Consider the following 26,015-nt stretch of genomic DNA (forward strand, 5'->3'; position numbering starts at 1 on the left):
TTGCTTCCCTTCGAGGCAGCGCGCTCTTCCCGTTATATTTTTATTTCTCTGGAACAGCCAGGGCCATTTTAGATAAGCCTGAGAGAAGATGCTATCGTTTGCCAAGGGGAAGGATGCAGCCAGCCTCTTTCCTCCGCCCGGCACCGTTGTGTGTTGTATAAACACAGTTTAATTTACAGGAGGGTAACTTTTTAACAAGATGTTGAATGAGCATTTTCTCGGAGCTCTTCCTGCTCCTCTGAGCGTACGAAGGAGGCTCTGTTACAGATCTTTATCTCGAGAGTTATTCTTTGGTAGGTGCTGCTTTGTAGTTGCAACTGTGCACAAGGTGTTCAGGGCTTCTTACTCAGTCTGACAAAAATCTGATTTGGACATGTGAAACTGGGGGTTTGCATCTCAGGTCATACCACCTTGGGTGCCAACACCTTTTTACTAAACAAAAGTGCACAGCCGTACTTTTTGTACTTTTTTTTTTTTAAGCAAACAGCATTCAGTTACTTAGGCTTTTTGTTGTCATTCTTTGGTGCAGCGATCGTCTTTCCAGTCACTGTTACCGGTGGTAAGTAGTAGTTTCACTGTGTGTTTCTATTGCACTGAAAGAAGAGATTGTTGTACCGTGATATTTTAGGCGGTGGTTCCACGGTCACTTAATCCAGCATGTGTACGGGTAAAAGGAACGGTACGCTCAGTTTCTCCTCTCGCTCCGCAGTATAGTCAGCCCATTCCCTTGCACTCACACTTGTAATTGTGAAGTTGCGAGGTGAGCTGATTTGAGGGACTGATTTGGCTGAAAGTTAATTCAACAAAAATTTGTGGCCTGCTGTGATTCGTTGCATGGTAGGACCCCAAAAGAGAATGGGATTGCCCTTTTTTGGTGGTGGTACAGGTTCTTGGAGTTGTAGCCATAGAAGAGATCCCAGGTGATTGTAGTGGAGTTAAAATTCAGTTATTGGTGGGCGCTGTTTGTTACTTGAAGGTAATCTATCCTGATGGAATGGGAGATAATGTTGTATTTGACAGTTAAGCCGGGCTGAGAAGCTTTGCCCCTGGCCTTTTGTTTTTAGGCTGCTGTTCGCTGTTATCCCAGTCCTATAAATTGCGAAGGGGGGGGAGAGGAGTACCCTTGCAAATTGCATTGCTAAGAAGATCCCGGTTGAAAATAATTAATTTTTTAATATAATGGATTTTTAATATGGTTCATGTCAGTTTACATTGTAGCTTGATGAACAGTGGCATGGTCACAATTGAAGGGATGACAAACTGGGATACAACAGCAGAACTTTCTCAAATTGGTTTCATCAGCAGCCAGTCTGTCATTTCACTATATCCGTGGTAGGTTGTGAACCTCTGCGGGCTGTAACAAAGCTTTTAATGCCAAATGTGTTGGTGGTTTAGACTTGGAAAAATTTGAACCAGGGTTTTTTGATCTGCAGCCTCCCACTCTTTCTTTAGAAAACAAGCAAACAAATGAGCAAAACCCAACTTTACACAAACATTATTCTTGACAAACGCTATTCTTCCAGTGTTATTTTGCACGCATCTGGCTCAAGTTGCAGTAGTCTTCACAGCAAATTGTTAGAAATTCTTGGTGTTTTTCTACCAATTCTAATTTCAGGGAAAAAGGATAGAAAAATTACTAATCTTTGAAATTATGCTCTGGTAAGTTAGCTAGCGCTGAGCTGCTGAGCCAAATAGATTTTTTGATTGTTTACAAGAATGTTACTGTATTAAGGGAAAACCCTTCTCTCTGAAGCAGCTTGCACAAGATGAGTTAATGTGGGATGATTTAATATAGCTCTTTAGCGTGAATTTTGCATTCTCTGGCATACACTGAAGCCCAATGCAGGCAATTCTCAGACTGTATATTGTGTATATTTTTTCGATTGAAGGTTTTGTCCACCAAAAGGTGCTCAACCATCACTAGTACTTATTTTAAAATGCTGTTATAAAGCATAAGGTACATGTACAAGTTCATTTTATTTTTTAGAACTACTCTTTACAAAATTAGCATTAATTAGAGAAAGGTAAAAGCTGGGATTATGCAGTTGTTTTCCAAACAGTGGAACTCAGTGTGATCAAAACAAAGTAAACAGCAGATACGTGGGATCAACATGATCTGGTAAAGTTTTAATAAAGTTTTCAGACCTATCCCACTTAAAACACTCTCTCCAGAAGTTTGAGGATATAAAGTGAGGAAAAGTGGGGAGTTACACAAACATTTTAATAGGTGGCATCTTGGATCTGTCACTGAGAGGGGATGAATTGAGATAGAAGACAGAAAGAAGGATTTAAGCTGCAGTAAGGAAGGAGGACTTGGACGAGGGGAGTGTATGCATAAGAGCAGAAGATGTAAGACGTGGAATGCAGACACTGATGGGATAAGGGGTTAGGGTTGAAAAGTGGAAAAATTTTGAGTACAAGCTCTGAGTTACTGTCCCTGCATATGAATTGGAATATGGAAGGAGTAGCCTTTGAGATTCTTACTCCCTTTTCTTGATTCTGGGCATTGTATTGTTGAGATGGAGTGCGTGCATTCCCCTGGGTATCTGGGGAATCCCCAGGTATTATTGTTCTCACGTATAACTGGGATGTTGACTGTATATTGCACATCAGGATTATGGATGGTGTAAGTTTCTTAGTAGCTGGGGAAACTTCATGTTATTTAGAAAAGCATGGAGTGTCAGAAAAAGTTTGGTGCAAGTATTGCAAAGTGTAATGGTGAAAAGAATGGTCAGAGCTGCGTGGTGAGGGAGTTTGGCTGTTGCAAGGCTGATCAACGTTCATGCTGCTTGTATTTGTCACTGCTGATCTGCGTGCTCGTTCTTTTTATAGTTCTTGTCAGTTCCTTTACTTTCTTGTAAGAAAGTTAGCTGAAATTGGAGGACTGGGATGTTTTGGGTTGGCAGAGAAAGAAGAAATGAAGAGCTGGTATGCAACCTGTGAGTTTATACAGTAATGGTAACTGCTGTTTGGGAGCCAGAATAGGAAGGGAAGAAAACACAGAACAGAGCATGGGTAGGATTGACTAGTAGTGGCACTCCAAATGCAAATGCTGTTAAAACTTGAATTTCTCAAACTCAGACAAAAAAATGCAAAGTTCAAATATGTATCACCTTAAGTGCTGTCTCTGGGTGATCTGTATGGTGGTCATATATATCCCGAACTATCTAAATGTAAACAATTTTCTTTTCTTGCCATGAATTTTCTTCTAAGGTTTAATCATCACTTTTCCGTCTCCAGTTCCCGGAGGTGGTTGTAATGTATGTGCACAACTTGCTGACAGTCTTGACGGCAAGCAGTTGCCTTTCAAGGCAATCGCTTCTCCAGGCAGCCCTCCAAATTCAGTGTTAAACTGGGCACATTTGAGCCTTCAACTTAAACCTTCAGCGTTCAGTGTTGGCCTTCAGCATTCGTATGAGATGCGTGCACCTTGTATGTGTTGTATCTCAGCCCGACTGCTCCAGGATAATACTATGCAATACAAAATGATTGCTTTTAAAAAGTCATTAGAGCGTGTTCTGATAAATGATGGGATTCAGATTAACAGAGAGATATAGAAATCAGTTTGACGTCACCTTGGAACAGGGATATGCACACAATGAATTCTAGTGCAGATTTGTACCGAGTCAGTTGTGTTAGGCAAATTTGTGAGGGAATTCTGCTTTCTTGTTGGAGGTTATGTGCTGTTCTTTCGGTCTCTTGGAGCATTGAACTGAATCTGCTGCCTCTTCCCAGGGTGGACAGCCTGGGTGCGGGCAACGTAGTGCACCTGCAGCTTGCTACTGCTCTGAAAGCAATATGCAGCGCATGACTGGTTTGGCAGAACTGAGGCTGGTTCATTGTTTCCTGTTAAGCAGAATATAAATCATGTTGGTTTAAAAAACAATAATAATCAAGCCTCTCTGTCTTCAGCCAATCTCACCTTCTTCTTCTGGAACTCCGCTTAATTTGATCATTCCTGGAATTCAGTGACAAATTCTAAAAGGAGGCGAAGCATACCTAATTAAGCATAACCTAACAGTGATGCCGTTTTCTGTATTGGGTATGTCTCCAAATGAAGATCTGCGCAGAGACAGTTAGCTCAGGCGTTCTCTGCTGTAGTTTTTTCCAGGACAGCTTAACTCTGGTTTAGCTCTACCAACAGTGATGAAAATGGGGATTCTGTTGTAGAAGCTGTTTCTACCGTCACTGACATTTTTAGTATTAGGTTGTGCTTATCAGCTGAAAGCAGCATGAGACGAGGAAAACTGTTGAAAACATCACTGCTAGGAAAATCTTTGTTTACTCTTGTTTTATACCTTGCTTCATGTTGTTATTAGAGCTGGAAAGGGACAGAAATCCAGACGCTTTTATTAAGAAATTCCTGGCACTGTTTTTATGCAATGTTTGTTTAGCTGCTTCTGCTCTAACAAAGAATGGAGCACAGCAGCAAATCTGGGACTTCTTTAACTCCTCTGTTTTTCCACCTTCCAAAATGGTAGCTTATTAAAGGTATTTTTGAGTTGAAATTTTCCCTTTTAGATAATGTAAATATAAAGCTTGTTGCTGGCAGCTGGAATGAGAAATTAAATGCACTCAGTATCCTCCCCTTTCTTTAGTAATGATAGGCAATTGAGATATTTGGAAAAAATATTCTAGTTTTTTTTTTTGGTTGATCCACGCACCCCAAGTCTCACGTGGTAAGCAAAGCAGAGTCACTTGCCTTACTGTAGCTGAAATTACAATTCCCTGATTGATGGGCTTGCACTCTTTCTTCAATTTACAGAGACGTTCACCGAGTCTCCGCTCTGAGTCTTCACTGGAACAGAGTTTGCGGATTACTGTTGGTAATGACCGGTATTGCATTGGCACACCAGAGCGAAGGAGGCTGCCTGATAGACTGGGCTCACCAATTGATAACCTGAGTGACAGGTATGGTCCTCCGCAGGTGGGGATTCAAGTGTATGAAACAGTAAGAGCGTGGGGATGGCTGTACTGGGTGAGACCAAATGCCTAATTAGCCCAGGATGTAGTAGGGACTGACAGTGGATGCGTGGGGAACATGGGTAATAGGGTAAACACGTAATGAAGCTTCCTTGCGGTACTTCCCAAGCCTCCAGCAAGTTGTGGTACAGGGAATTCCCAAACAGAAGTCACTGCCTGCATTCCTAGTAACTCTAGACAGATATTTCTGCTCTGATTTTTGTCAACTGCTTCTTGAAGCTGTATAAACTAAAAGTGCTCGGAGTATCTTCCAGGAAGGAACTGCTTCATTTGACATTTCACAGCTTCAGCCGCCTCCTGTTTCTTACGAACCTACCTAGTTTGGCTTAAAGGAAGGTTGTTTACAGATAGCACAAAGCTTCAACTTCCTCATTTATTTGGGGGGGAATAACGTACTTTCCTGATTTTTGAGAATAGTCCAAAAGAGAGCCCTAGTGTAGCTTGAAGAAATTTATTATTTTGGCTTCAAAAACTCTGCAGAGGGGAAGTGAATGAAGTCAGGCAATCTCATAAGTAGTAAAATAAATTAGAATTTTTAGGGTCCCTTGATTTGCCTTCAGTGGAAGAACAGGTATAATCTGGCTGCAGAAGTAAAATGAGAAGACTTTGTGCAAATGAAATAGTTTTCTTTATCTTGAATTGCAAAGTTAAAGATAGGGGTAGTCTGTGCTTCAGAGCAGCCAAATTGTAATTTCCAGTTGGGTATAAGCATCCAGAACAAAAAAGTCTCTAACGTCCATTTTTGATGCAAATATCCCCAACTGTTCAAAAAATAAAGAAAAAGAGGGAAGTGAGCAAAATAAGTGAATTTCCTGTCTTTCTGAAATGTAAGGGTAAGTTTCAGCAGGTGCGGAAAACCAAAAGAGAGTTTAGTTTTCAGTACTGTCACTTTTACGCCTTTACCTCGATTCTTCTGAGGTCAGTGTTCAACTGGTAAGTCCCCTGTGCAGCCTGCAGTCTTCTGAACAAGATGAGTGCATATGCCTGGGGAGAGTACAGTGGTTGGAACGAGCAGGAAAAGGTATGTAGAAGAACTGTCACTGTACTGCTCTGGCAGATTAAGAACACGGTGGTGGTAGTGGGGTTGTCCCGTTGCTTCTTTTTCTTCAGTGAGGTTTTGTATATAACCTGTTTTGTGGTTATGCTTCACGGCTAGAAGTAACAGCACATACAGCAGAGTTTATTTTAACATTAGAGTGAAAATGACTGCTGCGAGGATCTTTACCTCTTTGATAGGTGAAGAACTTTTACTTTATCTCTGTGACTGGACAAAAATGGTAACAGGTAAAAAAGGCCAAAAAAAAGTTGGAACAGATCCCAGAGAAGACTGAATGACAAATGAATTGGGATGAGAATAAGGGATAGTGAGGCAATGTAGACCTCAGTTTTTAAGTGACTTTCCATATACCTTCAAGTATGCAAGAACTCCATGTGGTTAAGTGTACTTTTTGTTTCTTTTTGATTTTTTTCTTTGTCCAATCTGTTTGTGTTACCAGCACTTGTCTGAGTGGCACCTAATGTCCAGAAGCTTAAAGTGTCATCCCTTAGCTTTTCCTAAAACCTGTAGGTACTGGTTCTAACTTGCAGATTTCTTCACTGTTTACCGTTTTGGTTGTTTTAAAACACAGTTTGTAGTTGGTTTAGTTGTTAAGGATATTGTTTATCATGTATTTTTTCCTTCTGAGATGCTGCCCTGTTGCTGGGACACTTACTTTATATCTGTCATGGGGCTTTAAAGTGGCCCTTACTGTTAATCATTCAGTTTAATACTGGGCATGTCACATTCTTACTGGACACATGGTACATTCTCCTTCTCATTTTTAAAAGAGTGTTTTTTGAAGAATCTTTGGATTTTGAAGTAATTGGAACAAATAAATCTGAATTTAGTTATTCTCAGCTGGTTTTGGTAACTACTTAGAGACTTGAAGCAATCACTTTTACAAATTATTCTCTGTAATTTGCAGGATGTTGGGATGGTAGAAAGATTCATTAGCATAGAAAGGAAGTAAAATTCCAAAGGTTAGACATCAGGGTAAATTTCCCAAGGCGTGTGTCCATGTGCATGTCCATCCTGAAACATCTGTAAGAATTTGCCCCAGGTTTTTAAGGCAGCTGGCCTCCTGCATGTGTCTTAAGTAAGCTTGTTGAATGAAGCTGGTCTGTGACTTTGAGGTCGCTTGAGCAGTTTCTGTCTTCTGCTTCAACAGATTAACCTTTCTTTTTGTCTCCAAGAATCTCACTTTATCAAAGTGAAGAATTTATCTTATCTCCCCTCGTCTTCCGTCTCTGTCAGTGTTTTTAAGATATTCTACTGCTATCTGAGCTGGCATAAGCTATACAGAGCATCCCACCAATTCTTTCATCTGGGGTTAATGCTAAAGATTAGACCTTATCACTGCTGAGACTAAGTCAGCGTTAAGCTGTGCTCTGAAATAGCAGATTTTGGCTTAATATCAAGAGTGACAGCTGGCTTGAGTATGAACAGCTCGTCTGACTTCCTATTCAAAGACTTTTAAGGTGGAGTCCTGTTGGTGGCTGACAGCAGAACACCACTGTTTATTTCTCTTTCTTTGTATACAAATAAATACATAAATATGCCAGAAAGCAAGCTTACCTTACACCGATTTTGCTTCTTTAAGGCATCATCTCTACATAGTGTGTGGTCTGTTTTCCTTCCCTGATTCTACACATTCCAGTAATTCATAGATTCTGTGGTGGGGAAGGAATTGAGATGGTCAGAGTGGTACCACCTTGTATTTCTCCTACAGTCGCAATACACTTAGTGGACGATGCTGACTAAAAAGCACCCAAGCCAGATAAGAGGGACATATCTCTGTTGGACTGTATTTACTGAAAACATATTTCAAAGAGGCACAGTTTCTGTAAGGCAAGTAATCCTTTTTCTCACACCTGTATTTAATCTTTAGGTTTTAAATCTGTCTTTACTATTCAGACTGTGTTTGGAACATCCTTCTAGTTAGAAGTGCAGTAGGTTTGCTGTTCCTTTCTTTCCAAAGTATGATTTAATATTCCTTCTGCCTTGTTGCTGCAGTCAGAGTGTTTGGCAAGCATGCATGCAAACTATTTTCACAAAAATCAGCTGAAGGTGTATGGTGAAATACATCTGTGACTTGACCAGCTGTGTTCATGCAGCCTGTATAGGTATAGCAGGCTCTCACGTAAAGTGATGGTGACACTGAAGACAGATATTTGCTATTAGAACCAGATAAATACTTTTATTAAGGCTGTGAACAGCAACATTTATGTATAAAACTTAATTACAGCTCCTTTGTAGATGTTTTGGTGTTTCTGGAAAGGGTGGAGATACAGAGTTTGTTGGACATGAAAGAGGTTCCATCTAATACCACAGATACCGGTGTACGCCATATTTGCTAAGATGTGTGTTAGACCAGTAAAGCAGCTAACAACATATGAAATACTTTGCAGTGATGTAGGTAAGAGGTGAAGCGTAGTTTTGTGTTAATTTTGTTCTTAAATATGCATATGTAAACTATGACTATACTGAAGAAAAGGACCTTATCTGGTCATGTCAGTTATTTCTTAGTCTGGTGACTTTAAAAACTGGGGCTATAATTTATCGGCAGATTTTTATTTATTTTTTTAAGATGTCATCTGGCATGATTTTATTGGTCTCTTCTCAGATCTATCAAGGGACTTTTCTTAGTAGAAGCAGATGATTTTTGGGGATTCAGGCAATCATACATAGTTTATCTCAAGTTGATGTCTTGCTCACACAGACATTTTTCTAGGGTTTTTGTCTCACTGATTTCACTTAACAAGCACATTCACTTGGAGGATCTTGATAGATTTTTGAAGTATCTGAGAATAAAACCAGCAGTTGGTAACAAGTGCGTTTTGATTCTGCCTGATCTAAATGACAGCACTAGCGAAGTTTTTAGGGGCTGAGGGAAAAGGGCTTGATTAAAACAGTAATCCTAGTTGGAAGTGTCTGTAGGAATAGGTCCAACAGAAGATACACCAAGAGATATAGCTAGCTATTCCAGTGTTGTGCTAGTTGCAAATCTACCGTGTACAATGCATGGGCTGGAACAAAGGTATGATACTAGTACATTTACTACCCCTCATTCATAGATATCTTATAAAAAACTGTGCTTGTTTTGGGGTAAAGCAGTCCATGTGATTGTGACAGTCCTGCCTACAGATCTGTTGCAACAGAAAATGTTGCCAGAATTTGTGGTCCTTTTCCACAGCTGAAGATAAAAAGAGAATCTGGTTGCATGTGCCAGTGTGAAACTGAATTACACCTTGAATAATTCATATGAAATGTGACCATGGCATCTTGCTGCGAGAGGTGAGGAAAGGGATTGTGGTCTGAAATATGATAGCAATGTTTTTTTTTTAAATGTGTAGTATTTCTCCTTCACAGAAATAAATCCATCCTATCAGTTTTTCAAGGCTCTCTTTCTGCAGTGTGAGTTGAATTGTTCGTGTCACTGTATTTGCAGGTGACTTCATATGAAGGAAGTATATTACCATTAAAAACATCAACCCTCCCTCACCCGTGCCCCTTAAGTACATAAAATGTTGCTTCTGTTTAGCGATGGAGATGCTATTCTGAAACTTATTTGGAAATTTCTTGCTCTTGAGTAAGAATAAGACATAGTTGATTCTGACTCAAGCCCTTATGTTTGTTCTATGCTTCTCTTATACAGGGATGACATGGCTGATGGCCCTATATTCACTAGGGGTCTGTCATGCTCTCGAGGCCTTGAGAGATACCCGTCGCATGAAGACCAACCTTCAAGTCCCTTCATGAGACATGATGAAGACTACCGCAACCGCGATGTTTTTCTCCATCGTTCAGATTATAGTCCGCATTACGGTCGTCGAGAAGAGCTACCTCGTGGGTCTGACAGAGATGGTGACAAGCTCAGGAAATCCTCCTATCCATCAAGGCCAGAAGAGAGGGGACGAGAAATAAAGCGTCCGCGGTACGAAAAAGATGAGAAGATGCATGGTGTGAGTGGAGAGCATCAGGGTTTCTCATCGGGAACACGAAACTATCGCAGACGAAGCCGCAGCCGCAGTAGAAGCCCAAGCCCGTCGTACCTGAATGAAGAATTCCGAGAGCTTGACCGTGCCAGGAGGAAAAGAGAAGAAGAAGAACGTAGCAGAAACTTGAATCATGATGTTTCAGGCAGTGGTTATGTGATCCCAGGCTTGACTAACGCACTACAGACTTCTGAGCCTCGTTATACATACAGGCCTGAGGAAATACCATCCATGCCCAAAAAATCCATCTTGAAGAAACGAGTGGAGATGGAAGTAGAGTCTCCTATTCAGGTTTGATCATTGTCTGTCTGTCTCTACACTTCTACTTTCCAAAACAGTCACTTCCTGATACAGAATATTAGTTTTATTTCCAAAACAGAAGAGTCAAATCTTTATGTTTACTTGTCTTTGAGAGGACAGGCATCTTTTTGCAGGCCTGTATGATTTAGAATTGCATTGGAAACTTTAAATGGTGAAGGCAGTTAATCAGGGATCATATATCTATAAAATCTAAGGCAGAATGAAATGTCCTTGTTGAAATGCAGCCCAGCATGCCAAAATCTGGGCCAGCTTTATAGAAAAGCTGAGTTGTTTTGTACACAGACAGTCAGGACATTGATCGAAGCTCTCTGCCTGTCACAGTGCCTCTTTCTGTTTGTTTATAAACCTAGAGAACCGCCTGATGAATCCTCAGTATCTCTGGCAAAGGTGTTTACCTTTGAGTTTCGTTATTTTTTCTCTTTAGACTGTAAGCTGATATTAACCCTATTTAATTTGTACCCGAGCTATACCTATTGAATCTCAAAATTAGAGCAATGGAAAGGCATGCAGGTGGGACCGCTGTGATAAATTAACCATTTTCTTTTCTCATGTTTTAGCACATCACTTTTGATCTGCTTGTTATACTGATCTATTTTGGTTTGATGGTGGCATATTTATATCAGGAGGTCCTCCAATACTGAGGATCCCATTCTATACCTGTTAATGGAAATCCTATTTAATTTGGTATTAATTACACATATCTGAAGAAGTGGTTAGGAACAACCCCAGTACAATTACTCTCACCTGTCTGAAGGTGTAATATACTATTTGTGACGAAACTCAAAGCATAGCTGAATTTATGTCATGGCATTTCAACTTAGAAGTTTTGGTTCTGAAGCTTGCCAAAAAGTTAATAAAATGTAGTTGTAATTTTGTGTGTTCTCTGAGATAAGCTTTCATTGCTGGACATGACATTCCAGAACCACTAGACAATTTTTTTTGTGATCTTCTCTATTTTCATTCAACTGTGTATTGTCTTTTCTAACCCTTCTCTTCAACAGTGAACTTGAGGAGAAATTGTCACATTCCTTTGTTCTGCAAGGTGAATAGTCCCCTCAGAGGGTGCTGTAGTAAATAATAACTTCTCTGTCTTTCAGCCTGAGGGCTTTTCTAGCAGCCCTGCTCCCAGCAAGGATCTTCCTCTTCTTTCTAGTCATTCGTCTTTGCCCCAGAGCAACAGCACAGCTCCTTTTGCCTCTGAAGTGGAGAACTTTCTCAAACGGTTTAACAAAGACTCTGTTGTGGAGTCTGCAAACAAGGAATTGCGTGACGGTTTATATGAGTGGAGCCCACTTTCTGGAGCTCCCAAAGATGCTTTCACATTTGAAGAGAAGTTTGGAAGCTTCTTAAGTCACAAGGAGAAAATAGAATCCAAATCAGAACCTGCTGATCGCCACACAGACTTCTTGCTGCCTCATGAGAGGGCCAGTCAGGATGGCAGTGGTTTCTCCCGAATTTTGGGCATGATGGCTGATTCTGTCAGTGCTCAGGAGAAGAGGAGGCGTAGTTTTCCTGACATTGAAGATGAAGAGAAATTTCTTTATGGTGATGAGGATGAAGACATCAAAACTGAATCTCTCCCTGTTCAGAAGCCCCCAGTGAGTTGTGGCAATGAGATAATAAGCCAGAAAGTGAGCCCACCTCCTACTCCTGCTCCAGCTGTCAAGCTGGATCCTTTAGAAGAGCCTAATGCTGAGTACGCAAAGATCCACGACTTACTCAAAACCATTGGACTTGATATTGGCGTTGCTGAAATTGGAAAACTGGCTGTCCGCACTCAGGAACGCCTTCATGGCAAAAAGTTGGCATCTCGTTCTCCTGATCGCCGCTCTGCAGATCTTCGCAGACTGGACCACTGGGACTTGCGTCGCAGCAGAAGCGACACTCGGTCTCCAGAGTCAGGCCAGCAGCGCTCAGCGTCACCTGCCATCTCTTTCCAGCAGTCTAAAGATGCATCCTCTCTTCAGAAATCAGAGTATGCTAAGAACAAGCCAGTGGGACAGGACATACCTCCATGCGCACCAGAACAGCCTCTTCCTCCTGTTTCTCTCATTCCCTCAGTTCCACCAGCTCCCGCTAATTTGCCACCTACACCTACTTCTGTTTCCCAATACCAAATTCCCAACTATTCCCAGTTCACTGCCACTCAGATGCCCCAAAACTATCCACCTCCCACAATGGCTCCTCCGGGGTATGATGCATACGGGCATTATATGGCTTATGCAGCCCCAGGCTGGCCCATGTACCCCCCTACCCAGCAGCCTAATCCTACGCTGCCAGAGGCTCACGGGCTTCTTACTATGGCCATGTCAGCAAACCCCACGCGTCCCAACCTCCGGGTGATTGAGACGGTCTCTATGGGAAAGAATGTCCCTGATTTGAAAAGAGATGGTTCTGTGCTTGTTCATGTCCCTACCACTCCTGCTCATTCCAAAGTGCCCCTTCGTCTGTCTTCACACAATCTGAAAAGTACTACCGAAAAGATGTCAGATGAAAAAAATCGGGCAGCTCAGAAGCAGAAGGTATGTCATCTATTCTAATATATTAAAATACGTCAGGCTGCTTGCTTACTGGGGTAAAAGCGTTTCCTCTTTAGCTGCACTTTTTTTTTTCCTCCTGAGTCGTTCCAGTTTAAAGGCAGTTAAACTATATTTGCTTTTGCTAAAGATTTCCAGGCATTTGTCTGTTTACTCTGTAACTATTTTAAAAATAAATGCAAAATCCCCATAGTAGCACACCTATAGGTTACAGCTCTGATACACACTGGTAGCTCGCCTGTGTGTCTTGGTACAACTTCTAGGGCTCTGTCTGTGATAACAGAGTTCTTTGGCTTGGGTTTAGTCCAGTTTTTTACTGGGGTGGCTTGGAGTATAAAAGCTTGCATGCTCCTATGCTGGCAAAAGACCCCAAATGACAGAACGATGGTTTGCTGATTAAAAATAATTGTCGTCATCATCATCTTGTGCTATTCAAGAAGTGGCCTAACTGTGTTGGTGGAACATCTTCCCCTGGTATATACAGTGATTACTGCAGGCACGATCTAAGGATCCTGCCAACATTTACATTGCTATAATAGTAGTGATCCTCTAGTGAAGACAAGGCCTTGGATCGTTTCTAGCTTGTTCATGGGAGGAGTCAGTTGTAAGCTTAGGGAGCATTGTGAAGGTAAACAAAATTGGGATTTGTCTCTTGAAAAATGATGTTGGGAAGGAAACTGAAGGAACTTTTCAGGTTTTATTTTAGCATACTGCCTGGTTTCCTTTGGTAAGAATGGATGCAAACAGGTGAAAATTGGGTGTGTGAGCTCCTCCTACTAGTCTTTACCTTACTGAGCAAGAAACAAACCTCATCCAGGTGTTTAATTTCAGACACTTATGCCTGCAAAATACATTTGGTGGTACAGTTAAGATCAGGTTGAGGCAGAAGCCTGAGAGATAGCTAAAATTGAACAGAGTCAAAGCAGAAGGCAAGGTGAAGGGCTGTGAAGTCTTTTGTCAGTGATGGAATATACGAGCTGTAGAGATGCTGCGTGAGTTTTGAATAGCGGTTTAACACTGGTCTTGCTGAGCCCTGTAAGAAGGTAATCAGCTGAGTCTGAGTGCCGTTGGAAAAACAAAAGAGCATTGGAGAAATACGCTAGCCAAATTACCACATTTAGAAAAGAGGTGGCATAGCCTGCTAACACATTAGAATGAGAAATGTTTTCTGTCTTACCAGTGGCTGAATTACAAAACTCAGAACTACAGTTTCTACGGTGGTTCTTGCTAGTGGCAGCAACAGTGCTATTAAGTTGGTCTGTCTGAATCAGGGCAAGAAAAAACACCTTCATACACGGTTGAAGCATGGGCATAGATAAAGTTACCTACAGATGCAAATCAAGAGAACTATTTGTTGTATTACAAACACGGGAACATTCTGAGAACAGTGAGCAGTGTTCTGTGACTGGCACACTGAGGTCTTGCTGTCATTTTTGCAAGAGTGATTAACTTGTGTTGGGAAGAGAAGAAAATCCAGTCCTCTTGCAATCTGTTTAGGTGATAGAAGAGAGAGAAAAACTGAAGAATGAACGAGAAGCACGGCAAAAGAAGCTCTATTATCTCAAGACTGAATTGGACAGGCTTCGTAAACAGCAAGGTACAGCAAGTCTACCCTCCATTTGTTTTTCTACCAGCATTTTTTTTCTTCCTGCTAGGAGAAGCGAAGACCAAAATATATAGGCTATAATTTGTAACTAATATTTTCATACTCTTGGCAGTGCAGAATTCTTGAGAAAGCAATGACCTAATTAATGTATTAAAATTAATGATGTCAAAATTTGACTGTTACACTGAAGCATGCAGTTGCTCTTGCATCTTCTTCAGCAGCTTGATAGGTTAAAAGACTTGCAGTTTGTGCGTTTTAGCGCTTTTTTAGAAGAAGTGAGAAGTAGCAACTGAAGACATGTGAGCATGTCTTTCAATTTTTTATGAATCTTATTTGGAGAAGGAAAAGTCCTCTCTGTACAGAGTGAGCTTATATTATTTTAAAACATTTGATCCAAGTAAATAATAATTTTCACCTCTGGAAAATGATCTTTTCAGGTTATAATGTACGATTAACTTCGAAAACATGTTTGCTTCTTTGGTCAAGCAGCGAAATAGTAATTAAATTGATCCTCTCTCTTGAGGATTATGGTGCCTCTGTTAGGGGTGTATATAAAGACAACCCTTATAGAGCTGGATTTTGCCGATTTAGTGATGCTGTACCTAAGAGTCAGTTCCACCTTCACAAAGGTCAACATTTAACTGTAGTATTTTGCGTTGGTATTTTACTTGTTGCTGGAATAGTCATACAGATCTTGAGACAATTTTCTTGTTACATTGCCAACTATTCTACTTCCTTGACTGGTTTAGGAGAGATGTTGAGGAAGAAACGTCGTGAGAAAGATGGACACAAAGACCCCTTGTTGGTTGAGGTGAACAGACTGCAAGAGAATATTATGAAGGAGATTTCAGAGCTCCATAAAGAATCTGATGCAGCTGAGAAGAAGCAGTCTGAGCTTGACAAAGTAGCACAGATCCTGGGGATTAACATATTTGAAAAACCCCGGAAACCATCTGTGGAAACCAAAGATTCCTCAGAAAAGAACAGCAAGTCAGAAAATGCAAAAGGTGTGGAGAAGGCATCTTCCTCCAATAAGGTAAAATCTTCTGGCTTGTATGCTAATGATTTTCCCACTAAGAGAAGAGGGCAGTGGTGAAACAGCTGCTCCCAAACATTTAATAGAAGGTTCATTTGATGTCATTTGTTACCACATCTCATATTCTGATTTTGATTGTGTATGCAGGTGAGAGTAAATGTATCACTCTTTATAATTTCTCTCAAGAGTTTGTGCAGTTCGGTACCACATACTGTTTTTGCTCTTGGTTTTGCTGAGGTGTTGGTTGGATTGAACAGTAGCGTAAGTGTTCGCAGCTGTTAGGTCTCAACTCCATACCAGGAGGACAGATTCGTTCTCTACAACATTTCTGGCATGGCCTGCCAGGAAGGAATATTTGTCTGAGCGCTCTGCAAGTTTGGAGCATGTTAGTCTTCTCACCAGGTGATGATATTAACAAATCAGGGCAAGACTTAAATATGATTGTCGTCTTAACATGATTATTACATACGTGCTATAAGTTTTTCTTACGAAATGTCAGTATGTATCATTATGGTCTCTCTGACGTGGTCTCTGAGAGGTTAACAGACAAGAAAAAACTTAACATGTTCCAGAAAGTTTTTACTCTGAAAGTAGGGTATGATGTTAGTAGCATCTGAAAGGTTATGTGTGCGTTCAGGAGATTAATGATGTCGCTTTTCTATATATACTTAATTATGTAACTGGTATGGATGATGGGAGATGACAGATGCTTTTTGCGTAGGCCTGACCTTACTGTGTATTTTTTGTGGAGGTGAAAGTGTTAGTAGGGTAAGAGGTGACTCCTACAAGGCAACTCAGATCTGTGAACCCTGGAAACTTTTCCTTATGCTTCATCATGGTCTGGTTCAGGGAACTCATTAGATGCCTTTTATTTTAAGGCTTCTTTTGTGTTTTTTTTTGTTTGTTTGTTTGTTTCTTGAAACATCACCAGTGTCCAGTATCCACTTACCTTTACAAATTATTTGCATCAGACGTCACATGGTAAAACTAAAGTAGACAAGAATGTCTGTTAAATCCTACATTGCGTTAAGTTACATTGTTTTCTTTTCTTGAGATATGGCATGTGTGAATGTATCCTACATTATTTTAACTTACATTGTTTGTGTTGTCTGAACCCATAATGACCTGATCCTTCTTCGTAGTTCCTTATTTTAACATGGAGAATTCTCAGTTCTGATCAAGAACACATAATATTTTCAGATATCTGCAGGCACATAGGACACTGCCCTGAGTCTCTAAGATTCACCTTGTCATTCTGATTGTTAACTTATATTTTAGTGGAAAAAAAAGAAGGTGTGGGCCTTTGGACACTGTGGTCAGTTTACTTGGCCAACCTAAGGGCAAAAACATTTATGCCTTTCTGCATCTTTGCAAGCTACCTTTTGGTCCCTTGCTGCCCAGCTTGTGTTTGTCTATTGCAGTTACAAAGTGCAAAGGTAAAGCTAGCCTAGTTGTACCAAACTACATCTGAGTTTTATCTCAAGTTTCTGTTGATGTGGAGGTGATATTCTGTGATCTGGAAGCTGCTTATTTTTTTGCTGAATGTGGAAGCACAAACGGGTTAGAGTTGGCTGTCACTCATCCATTTGAGAAGCATTGTTTTTAAAGTTCTGCTTGAGGTAGTATTTTATAGGGTATACTGGGTGGATGTATGTACGTAAATAACATAAAAGAAAACACTTTTCAGACATCATGAACATCCTTCCATGCATTTCCTGCAGATCATAAGTTGATCTTCTCATTGTTTAAGAAAATGTAAGCTTTGCTAAGTTCCTGCAGACAGAATATTTGCAAATATTCACTGGGTCACTTCCTACTCTGCTACCAACAGCTAGATTGTACTGGCACGTGTATACCTATGGGGCACATAGTGGCATGGATGTGTCTTCATTGTTTGATTTACAGTGTATGTTTCATGAAATATTATTAAAAGGAGAGAATCTAGTAAGGCAGATGTTATTTAACGATTATAAATCTGCTTAAGTAAATTTGTTTGACACCGATACTGAATAACTTGGAAATTATACAACTAATTTGGGCCTGCTAAGTTCTGGAAAAATGCTGTTCTTTCCAGACTGCTATGCAGATTAGAAATAATAACATGATGAGCTTTCAGCCATTGAGAATGTCAGTCAAAACTCAAAATACACCGATTACTTTCCAGTGATATTATAATATAAATTAACAGGGCTCATTCATTGCCTATATCAGGGATTATTTATTTTGCTATTCTGCAGTGTTATTGTACGGGGATTATTTGTTTTGCTACTCTGCAATGTTACTGTACGGGGATTATTTGTTTTGCTATTCTGCAATGTTAGCATACATCAAGATTCTGAGCAAAATGTATTGATTTTGGCTAGAGTCCTGAAACGTCTGTGTATCGCTGTATGGCGTCTTTCTGTACAAATCAATGCAAGTGTAAGTATCACACGCTTAAATCACAAGATGCTTCACCATATATGCATAGGTAATTAACAAAACACCATCTTTTTATTATGGTTAAGCAATGGGTTTTCTGGAGAATTCAGGCACTCTCAAATAGTCTGATAAAGCTGATGGCGTTAAATGCTTCTAGTCAACTAACTCTTACTTCCTTTTTCATTCTGCTTTCATCCAAGCTACTTTTACAGTAACTTCTGAGCGTTTATAGGGGAATTTCTAAGTGCCTTTAGGTGTTCTGGGCACTGTTTGGCTAGTATGGTGTATTGGAACTATTGAAATTTTTATGTGAAAGTCATGAAGTGGGAAGGGTGCATGCCATAGGGGATTTGTTCATTTGGTTCCTCGATTGCCTACAACCATCCAGCCATTACATCTGGGAGCCTTACTGGAAGCTCTTCACTGTGGCCTCGCAGCGTCTTAGTCGGCAATACCAGCTCTCTGAAACAATGGAATTAGCCTGGGCGCTGAAAAGCAGGTGATATATACTTTTTTTTTTGTGCGTGTGGCTTCTGCTGGAGGCAGGTTCTGAGTTCCAGAGCGTTCTGTCTGTCCTGCCTTGTCTTAGAGAAGTGTTTCCTTTTGTTCAATCTAGGAATCAAAACCAGCTAATGAAAAGTCCAGAGGTAGAAGCCCGAAGCCAGCAGAATCCTCTACACAGTCCTCCAAACATCCTTTCCAGTTGGCCAATATTTATGAATATTATGATGCAGGGAACCACTGGTGCAAAGACTGCAATACCATCTGCGGAACCATGTTTGACTTTTTCACACACATGCATAATAAGAAACACAGACAGGTATGTGGCAGGCTTCCTTCACTAAGTGCATTTCATATCGCTATAAATATTAACACTAAAACATACATCACAGAGCTACGTTTTACAAGAGAATCTGAATTAACGAACCCAAGAAGCTGCTTATTAAATTCTTTTACCCTAATGTTGGACTCGAGCAGTTTGTACAGTTACCGGTGTGTTCTGACTAATGTAAACGGGGCTTATGTTCAGTTCACATGGGACCTAGTGTTTGATATTTGTGTTTCGTGTTTGCCTGTCCTTTGATATCATTTACATTTTACCCTTTTCACAGGTTATTTTCTCATAATAAATTGCAGAATGGGAGGGGAAAGAGGAAAACATAGTTCCTATAAATAATTGCACGTTGATTTTAATATTCGGTGTTCTGAAAGGATGTTAAAAAGGAAAAAGACAAGTGTAGTTGCCGTGCTAGTGTAATATATGAGCCTGTATACCTCTGTCACTGTGCAAATAGACCCTGGATCCTTACAACAGACCTTGGGCTTCGAAGACCCAGAGTGAGACCAAACAAGACTCCATAAAACGCATCGATAAGATAACTGTTCCTGCCAAAGGTATGTTATTTTTTTAAAAAACTTGGGTTTCTTCTCCCTTAGCCCTCCAGCAGGTTCCAGTGACTCAGAGAAAGGAATTTCAAAACGTTATTTCAAAACTTTACCTAGTTACAGGAGCACATATAGATACTGTATTCTTAGGTCAATGGCAGATCATTTGATTTTCTTGTGAAAAAAGTCATGGAGCAAGAGTATAGGAAAACATAGAAGAGGTTCCTTCTTTTCTCTTTAGGATTTAGTCTTTATTTTGAATACTGGGTGACTTTTTTCCAGTGTAGTTCTGAAGTGATTTTTGCTAACATTAGAATCTGGTTCAGAATATGACCACAAAGGCTTGCTGTGTTTGAGCAGATCTTGTGGAATACTCCACACAGTCTTGTAACAGACTCTTCGATTCAGTACATTTTGTGTAAAGGTGTCTCTGAAGAATTACTGATGAGTGTTTGGTGCAGTGTGAGTACAGAGAATGTGAAAAAGCAATATGGAAGGGGCTGTAAGTCATTTGTAAATTCATATAGGATTTAAAATCTGACTCAATGCAAATCAATGATTTACATTCAGTCAATGAATGATTAAATAGGCCTGCTGGTGATCAATCTCAGTTTGTTTATGTTACCTAGTTTTAGTAGTGTCTGCCCGAGAGAGGATCTGCAGTGTGTTAGATAACTGCAGCAGGTTCTGTAGGCCCAGGGGTGCAGTCTTGCTGAACTTCAGTGGAAATGCTTGTGTTCTTTTTATAAGCCAGGTGTTTAGAATTTGAGCAGACTACACCACAAAGATGGTAAATAGATAAATACTGTAGGAAGTATTAACTTATTTGGATAGAGGGTAGCTTTGAAGAGCTATGAAGAGCTATAGCTATAGAGGATAGCTATATGAAGAGCACTAAAATAATTTTTTGAATCATACTAATCAAGCTTCTTCACTTTACGTGATTGTTCCTGGTAGTGGTGTTTACCATACTGTAAGTGTAGGGAGAGCACCATTATCTGCTTCAAAAGTGTGAACAGGAACATTGCTGGAGGTTTTGCTGTTATTCTTTGATATGTTTATTTGGCTCTGTTAAGAACTTGGCATCTTTGAAATTTTGTTTCTCTGATTGTTTTCTTCGGCCTTTCCAGGCTCTGAGTTTCTGATTCCCATCACTGGATATTATTGCCAGCTCTGTCATGAATTTTTTGGAGATCAAATCTCAGCAGAGCAGCATGTGAAAAGTCATCCCCACAATGAGAAATACAAGGTTCGTAACTGATGTACCAGGAGTGTGTCATTCCTTTTGTTAGCTTCTATTTGCTCTGTCTTCTTTTCCTGAAGAATTACATTTGACTTGATGTGTATGTATTTGGTTACCTTCACTATATTGTACTGAACAAACTGAGCGGAACTTCCCACTACATAGAGACTAATCTTTCATCCACATGAGGTTAAATTGCGTTCAAGTCCCAGTGTTGATTTTCACTCTTAAGTAGAGTGACAGCTCTGCTGCAAGCCACCACTCAGTTCGCATTGAACTACAGAATGTGGAGTTTGTAGCATCTCGTTTTTTTGGTAGGAAGAAATTCTCTGCTCTCTCAGTGTTGAGATGGCACTTATGTAACAAGGCAAAACTGTAACAGAGCTGAATTGATTTATTTTCTCCTGGAACCAGTTGCTAAAATTGTGCCATTTATTTCCACAGAAATACATAGATGAAAACCCACTCTATGAAGAGAGGAGAAATCTAGACCGTCAGGCTGGATTGGCTGTAGTTCTGGAAACAGAGCGCAGGCGGCAGAGTGAGCTGAAGCGGAAACTGGTCGAGAAACAGAAAGAAGAGAAGGATGAGAAGAAACCAAAAATAATAAAGAAAGAGGAAACAAAGAACATCCCGGAGCTTGGAGAAGGGGCAAATGAAACTCAAGGCAAAATAGATTCTTCTGGGCGAAAAATGGGTATCAAGCTTAAGCTGAAGAAGGAAGAGAAGGAGGAGAAAAAAGAAGAAAAGAAAGAGGAACCTAAAAAGGAATCAAGTCAGATGTCCTTTGGGAAATTCAGCTGGAAAAAGACTGAGAGGGGGGAGGATAAAGGCCTAGGAGTAGCTATTCCGAAGGAGGAGGGTGTGGAAGGAATCAAAGAGGAGAATAAATGTCAGTCTGGGAAACTCCATGCCAAGCCCATAGAAATCAAGCTGTCTGGGAAAACTGTTATCCCACACACTAGCCCATGGACACCAGTTGTTTCCACATCAACCCAAGCAAAAATTCTACCCAATCTTCCAGTCCCCACCATGATTTTCAGGAAATCTACTACTGCAACAGTTAGTAAACCACCACCTTTGAACACCTTTTTATCCATAAAATCCTCTGGAGCTACCACCAAGCCACTGCCTGTGGTAAAAGAAACCAATACAGATCTTGTGCTGCCTCCCGATATCATCTCAAAAGCTTTTGGAGGAGAGGAGGTAATTTTAAAGGGGTCGGAGGAGGATTTGAAAGCAGCAGAGAAAAATGAATCTTCTCAGACTTCTGATATACCACCTCACCCACCCCTTCCACCCGCAGTCCAGCAGGCAGCTGTCATCCCTGCAGATGAAGTAGCTCCAGGTGTGTCTGAAAGTGAGCAGACAATGCTGGCAATGCTCGTGAGGCCCCCTCCGCCACCACCACCTTCAACTGCTTTTAGTGAACAGGCGAAAAAGGTAGAGAAACGAAACTCTTGCCTGGCCACAGCCAATGCTAAAGATCTCTATGATATTTTCTACAGTAGTGGTGGAAAGGGTTCAGCTGACAGCAAGCTTGCAAGTTCTGCGCTTCCAAATGGAGAAAACTCTAACCTTGCAAAACCGGCAGATTTGCCTGCAAACCCTAGAGCAAGTAATAGCTCATCCTCCTTTAAAGAGGATCAGAATGTGGCTACTGAAGTTAGCCAGGTCCTCTCAGCTAAGAGGGGCTCAGAAACGGAGAAAACGGTTACTCAGCAAACTTCAGTACCTCATTCTGAAATGAGCACTGACATTGAAAATGGCATTCAGAAGGACCGAGGTCAAAAATTCCAGACTCTTTCAGCAGACGTTCAGACTAAATCGAAAGAGGAGGATTCTTGGCAGTGTAACACTCAAGTAGCGGGCAGTTGGGTTCTTGGTGAGAATCCGGCTGAAATGAACAAGAAGACACTTCAGCCTGAGCTGTCGGAAAGGTCAGTCACAGAATTGCCAGAAACAAAAACTGCTTCTGGTGTCCAGATGCCTGCAGAAATGGGACTTGTGGATGTAGCAAGCAGAGAGCAAGCAGGCAGGCAGGAATTCTGTGATCTGCAGAAAACGGAAGTCCAAGGAAAAGTTGGACAGGATGACACAAATAAAACTGCAGTTACTAAGACAAATGTTCCTGGCACTCTAGAGAAATATGAAGAGATGAAAGAAGTAAATGCAGTAAAGCCTGAGCTTAGCTTAGAACACCCAAAGACTTTATTACCTGAAACACGGAATGAAATTCAAACTTTGGGAAATTCCCATTTGGTAGAGGAAAAATTAAGTGATAGCAGTAGAACTGCTTCAAAAACTGATAGTCCACAGTTGCTCTGTGGTTCTCAAAACACTTCAAAAGAAAATGTTTTAGTAGCAGTAATGACAGAGCAGAATTCTACTGATACCCCCTTAAAAGATGCAAAACTGAACAGTGTAGCTTTGGAAGTACCTCAGCCAGGAGTCCGTGGTGAAACTCCTCGGATTTCAGAAACCCAAAATAAGATTTTGGAATTGACAAGAAGTCCTGGTGAATGTGACACTTCCAGAACCAGTAATGGAGAAGAACAGGTCATGACAACCAGTTCTTGTTCTGAAAGTGGTTGGGAACTATCCAGTACTCCAAATATAAAAATGAAAAGTGGTTCTGATAAAATTTGTGCTTCAGAATTCACAGAGATACAGCCAGAGACATGTCTCACCGACACAGAAACTAGAAATAGCACATCAGAAGCACAAGAAAAGATAAGACCCGAACCTTCAGGCCGTGCAGTATTACATAACCAAACCCAAAGGCAAGGGGTTGCATGGTTAGTCAACGCCTGCTCAGCAAACATTGTTGAACTTAGATCCAGTGTAGAATTAGTAGTTGAAGTTGAAAAAAAATCATTAGGACACACTGGATCTGATGTAATCTTAGATGATATTTTTGCTAAGAGAGATGCAAAAGAAGTAGGGACTGCAGGATTTTCTAGGACTTGCTCTGATCTTGTCCAAGAGTCAGCAGTTGCTTTATCAGCAGATGTGTGTGTGGGGCATCTTTCAGAAGAAGCTGTCCACTCCCTAGAAAAAAAGTGTGAGGTTATAAGAACCTCAGCAGCCAACAGTGACTTCCGTCTGAATACTGCTCATTCAGGATTTAAAACTGAGCAATCTGAAAGTCTCTCTCCAAATGTTAGTGTGGATCACAAGAAAGATTCCTTGAGATCAGAAAATGTGAAACGCAATGAGACTCTGTCTGAGAAGGCAGAGCTCGAGGTCAAAAGCACTGATACCAATTTGGCAAATACTAAGGGAAAGTGTGAACACCTCAGTATCCTTTCAGCAGGACTTTTACATAAGAATATGGAAGAAGTCTCAAAACTAGAAGCTGTTGCATCCATTAGGCTGGAGTCCAGCAAAGTTAGCAAGGCGGACATTGGAAAACCAGTGGATGAAACAGAAATTACTGATGTTGCTGCATTGACTTCAGGTACTCGGGAAGATAAACTTTGCACCCAAGTTTCTCAAACAGCTGTGTCGCAGCGCGGATTGCAGTCCTCAAACAGCGACAGTACAGAAGTGGGCATGCCAGTTCTAGAAATGCAGGGCATTTCTCCTGTGTCTGAGATCCTTCTACAAGCGGAGGAGAGCAAAGGTGGTGCTGCTGAAATGCCATCACTGAGCTGTGATGGAGGCAGCACAGAAAGTCAGGCATCTGGGTGTGTGGAAACTTTCCTTCCTGGGCTCAAAGAAACACACGGAAAGAATGGTGGCTCGGGAGGCAAAGGAGTCTGCACTATCCAGACCAAGAAGACTGAGCAAACAGAAACTGCTGACAGTAGTTTGGAAGCTACAACAAATTCAGGAATCGCTGAAAGCGTAGCAGAAAGCCCAGTGGGTTGAAGTGAACCCAGCCAGCCCCAATATTTGTGGAGCCAGAGCTGGGATTATGTATATGGTTTTTTTGTTTGTTTTGTTCCAGTTGAGGGTTTTGGGTGCATTTTGCATCTTGTGGTAGGACTTGACTAAAGTGAAACTTCAGTCACCAGAAACCAGACACATACTTTATTCTGTACATAATTAATTGTGTAAAATGTTTTTCATGTGAATTTTTTGCCAATTTCTTTTCTACACTCTGCTATTAAAATGGAATATCTCGTTTATAATGCGTGCGTCTTTGTTGTTTATTTTGGGGGCTTTTATTCTTTGATCATTCTTCGATGATTTCCAGCTCACCCTTTTTCTGTCATTGCGAGTAGCCCAGCCTCTGGGACAAGCTCAAGAGCAGCAATTTAGAACTTGAGGAAATGGAGACTTGCAGAAGAGCTAAAACTGAAAATTTCTTTAAACTGTAATGCATGGTTTTGTTTACTTTCTTTGTTTGAAATGCAAGAAATGTGATTCAAGTTGATTTTTTTGTTTGTTTGTTTATCTGTCCTTGTGATTTGTAATTACTGTTATATTACATCTGTACTTAAGCTGTTTCATTGTATTGTATAAGCACGTGTTTGGATGCCACATCAGTAAGCAAGGGGAGAAAATCTGTCCGACTGGCTTTTGGAGAAGAAGACTAATCGGTAAGGCTCTGTGGCCTGACACCTGGACCAGACATATTGAGGTCACTTACATGATTTGAAATGGGCTTTCTTTCATTGTATTGTGATCCAGTAACTATTTGTGTTAAATCATTTAGCAGCAGCTGACCAGCTCTGAAGAAGCAGAAGATCAGAACCCTGGTGTCAGGAATTGGACTCGCTTCATGTGATAGAGACACATGCATGCCTACCCTGAATGGTCCTAGTGCTATCAAAAGCTCTAGAGTGATGGTTCTCATTTGTATAGCTTGTTAAAGACTAAAGTATTAAATGTGTTTGCTTGGATAAATATAACATTTTTATTTGTAAATTGTTTAAAAAATAAACATATGGTGGTGAACAAGACTTTCTTCTTGATTTTCTTTTTTTAACTCTAGGAAAGAGTTTTATTTCAAGTAGTTTCTACCTCCTGTAGTAGCTGATAAAATTGAGAAACTGTAGACAATGAAGATATTCAGCACTTAGCCTGCTCAGTAAAAGGCTGATTTATTCCCAGCTGAAGTCAATGGAAGAACTTCTGTCAACATCATCAGTGGAAGTTTGTCTGAAGTCCTGAGCCTTGTGTAAAATTGGGGGGAGGAGGGAAAACAAGCAGAGTTCATGTTTCTGTAATTGCTACCAGCATGCAGACCTCCAGAGGGGGACAAAGGATCTTTTCTCTTCTGTTTCCGTGACTGTGTGTAAAGATGGTACAAAATGTTTTTCAGAGTTGTTATGGTGCTTTTCATACTAGAAATCTAAGAATGTAAGCTGAATTTGTAAATCTGGTGTAAGTGGTCAAGTCACCAAAAAAAGGTAATTAAGAAGGGAAGAGGGTTTTGAGAGAGGCTCTTTGACCTCTTTTTGTGATTTTAAGCAGTTACTGCATATAAAAATAAACTGA

At 40.6% G+C, this 26,015-nt stretch overlaps 1 protein-coding gene across 3 annotated transcripts in view; it reads left to right on the top strand.

The window, feature by feature from the left end:
• The window catches only part of ZNF318 (zinc finger protein 318), a 26,099-nt gene extending 622 nt beyond the window's left edge, over positions 1 to 25,477 (top strand). The window contains exons 2-11 of one of the 3 annotated variants that reach the window (XR_010830211.1): positions 4,766 to 4,911; positions 9,678 to 10,308; positions 11,436 to 12,860; positions 14,373 to 14,472; positions 15,231 to 15,517; positions 18,555 to 18,758; positions 19,234 to 19,333; positions 20,455 to 20,573; positions 21,012 to 25,114; positions 25,231 to 25,477. Coding sequence is in view for 1 of the 3 variants with exons in the window: in XM_066993858.1 (XP_066849959.1) it covers positions 4,766 to 4,911; positions 9,678 to 10,308; positions 11,436 to 12,860; positions 14,373 to 14,472; positions 15,231 to 15,517; positions 18,555 to 18,758; positions 19,234 to 19,333; positions 20,455 to 20,573; positions 21,012 to 24,440 (6,441 nt within the window). In the remaining 2 variants the exon portion in view is untranslated. Of the gene's footprint in view, positions 1 to 4,765; positions 4,912 to 9,677; positions 10,309 to 11,435; positions 12,861 to 14,372; positions 14,473 to 15,230; positions 15,518 to 18,554; positions 18,759 to 19,233; positions 19,334 to 20,454; positions 20,574 to 21,011 lie in introns of all 3 variants that reach the window. The other 2 variants (XR_010830212.1, XM_066993858.1) reach the window with 2 other exon arrangements.
• The last annotated feature ends 538 nt before the right edge of the window (positions 25,478 to 26,015 follow it).

Source organism: Anser cygnoides, chromosome 3 (genome assembly GCF_040182565.1).
Source record: "Anser cygnoides isolate HZ-2024a breed goose chromosome 3, Taihu_goose_T2T_genome, whole genome shotgun sequence".
Taxonomy (NCBI): domain Eukaryota; kingdom Metazoa; phylum Chordata; class Aves; order Anseriformes; family Anatidae; genus Anser; species Anser cygnoides.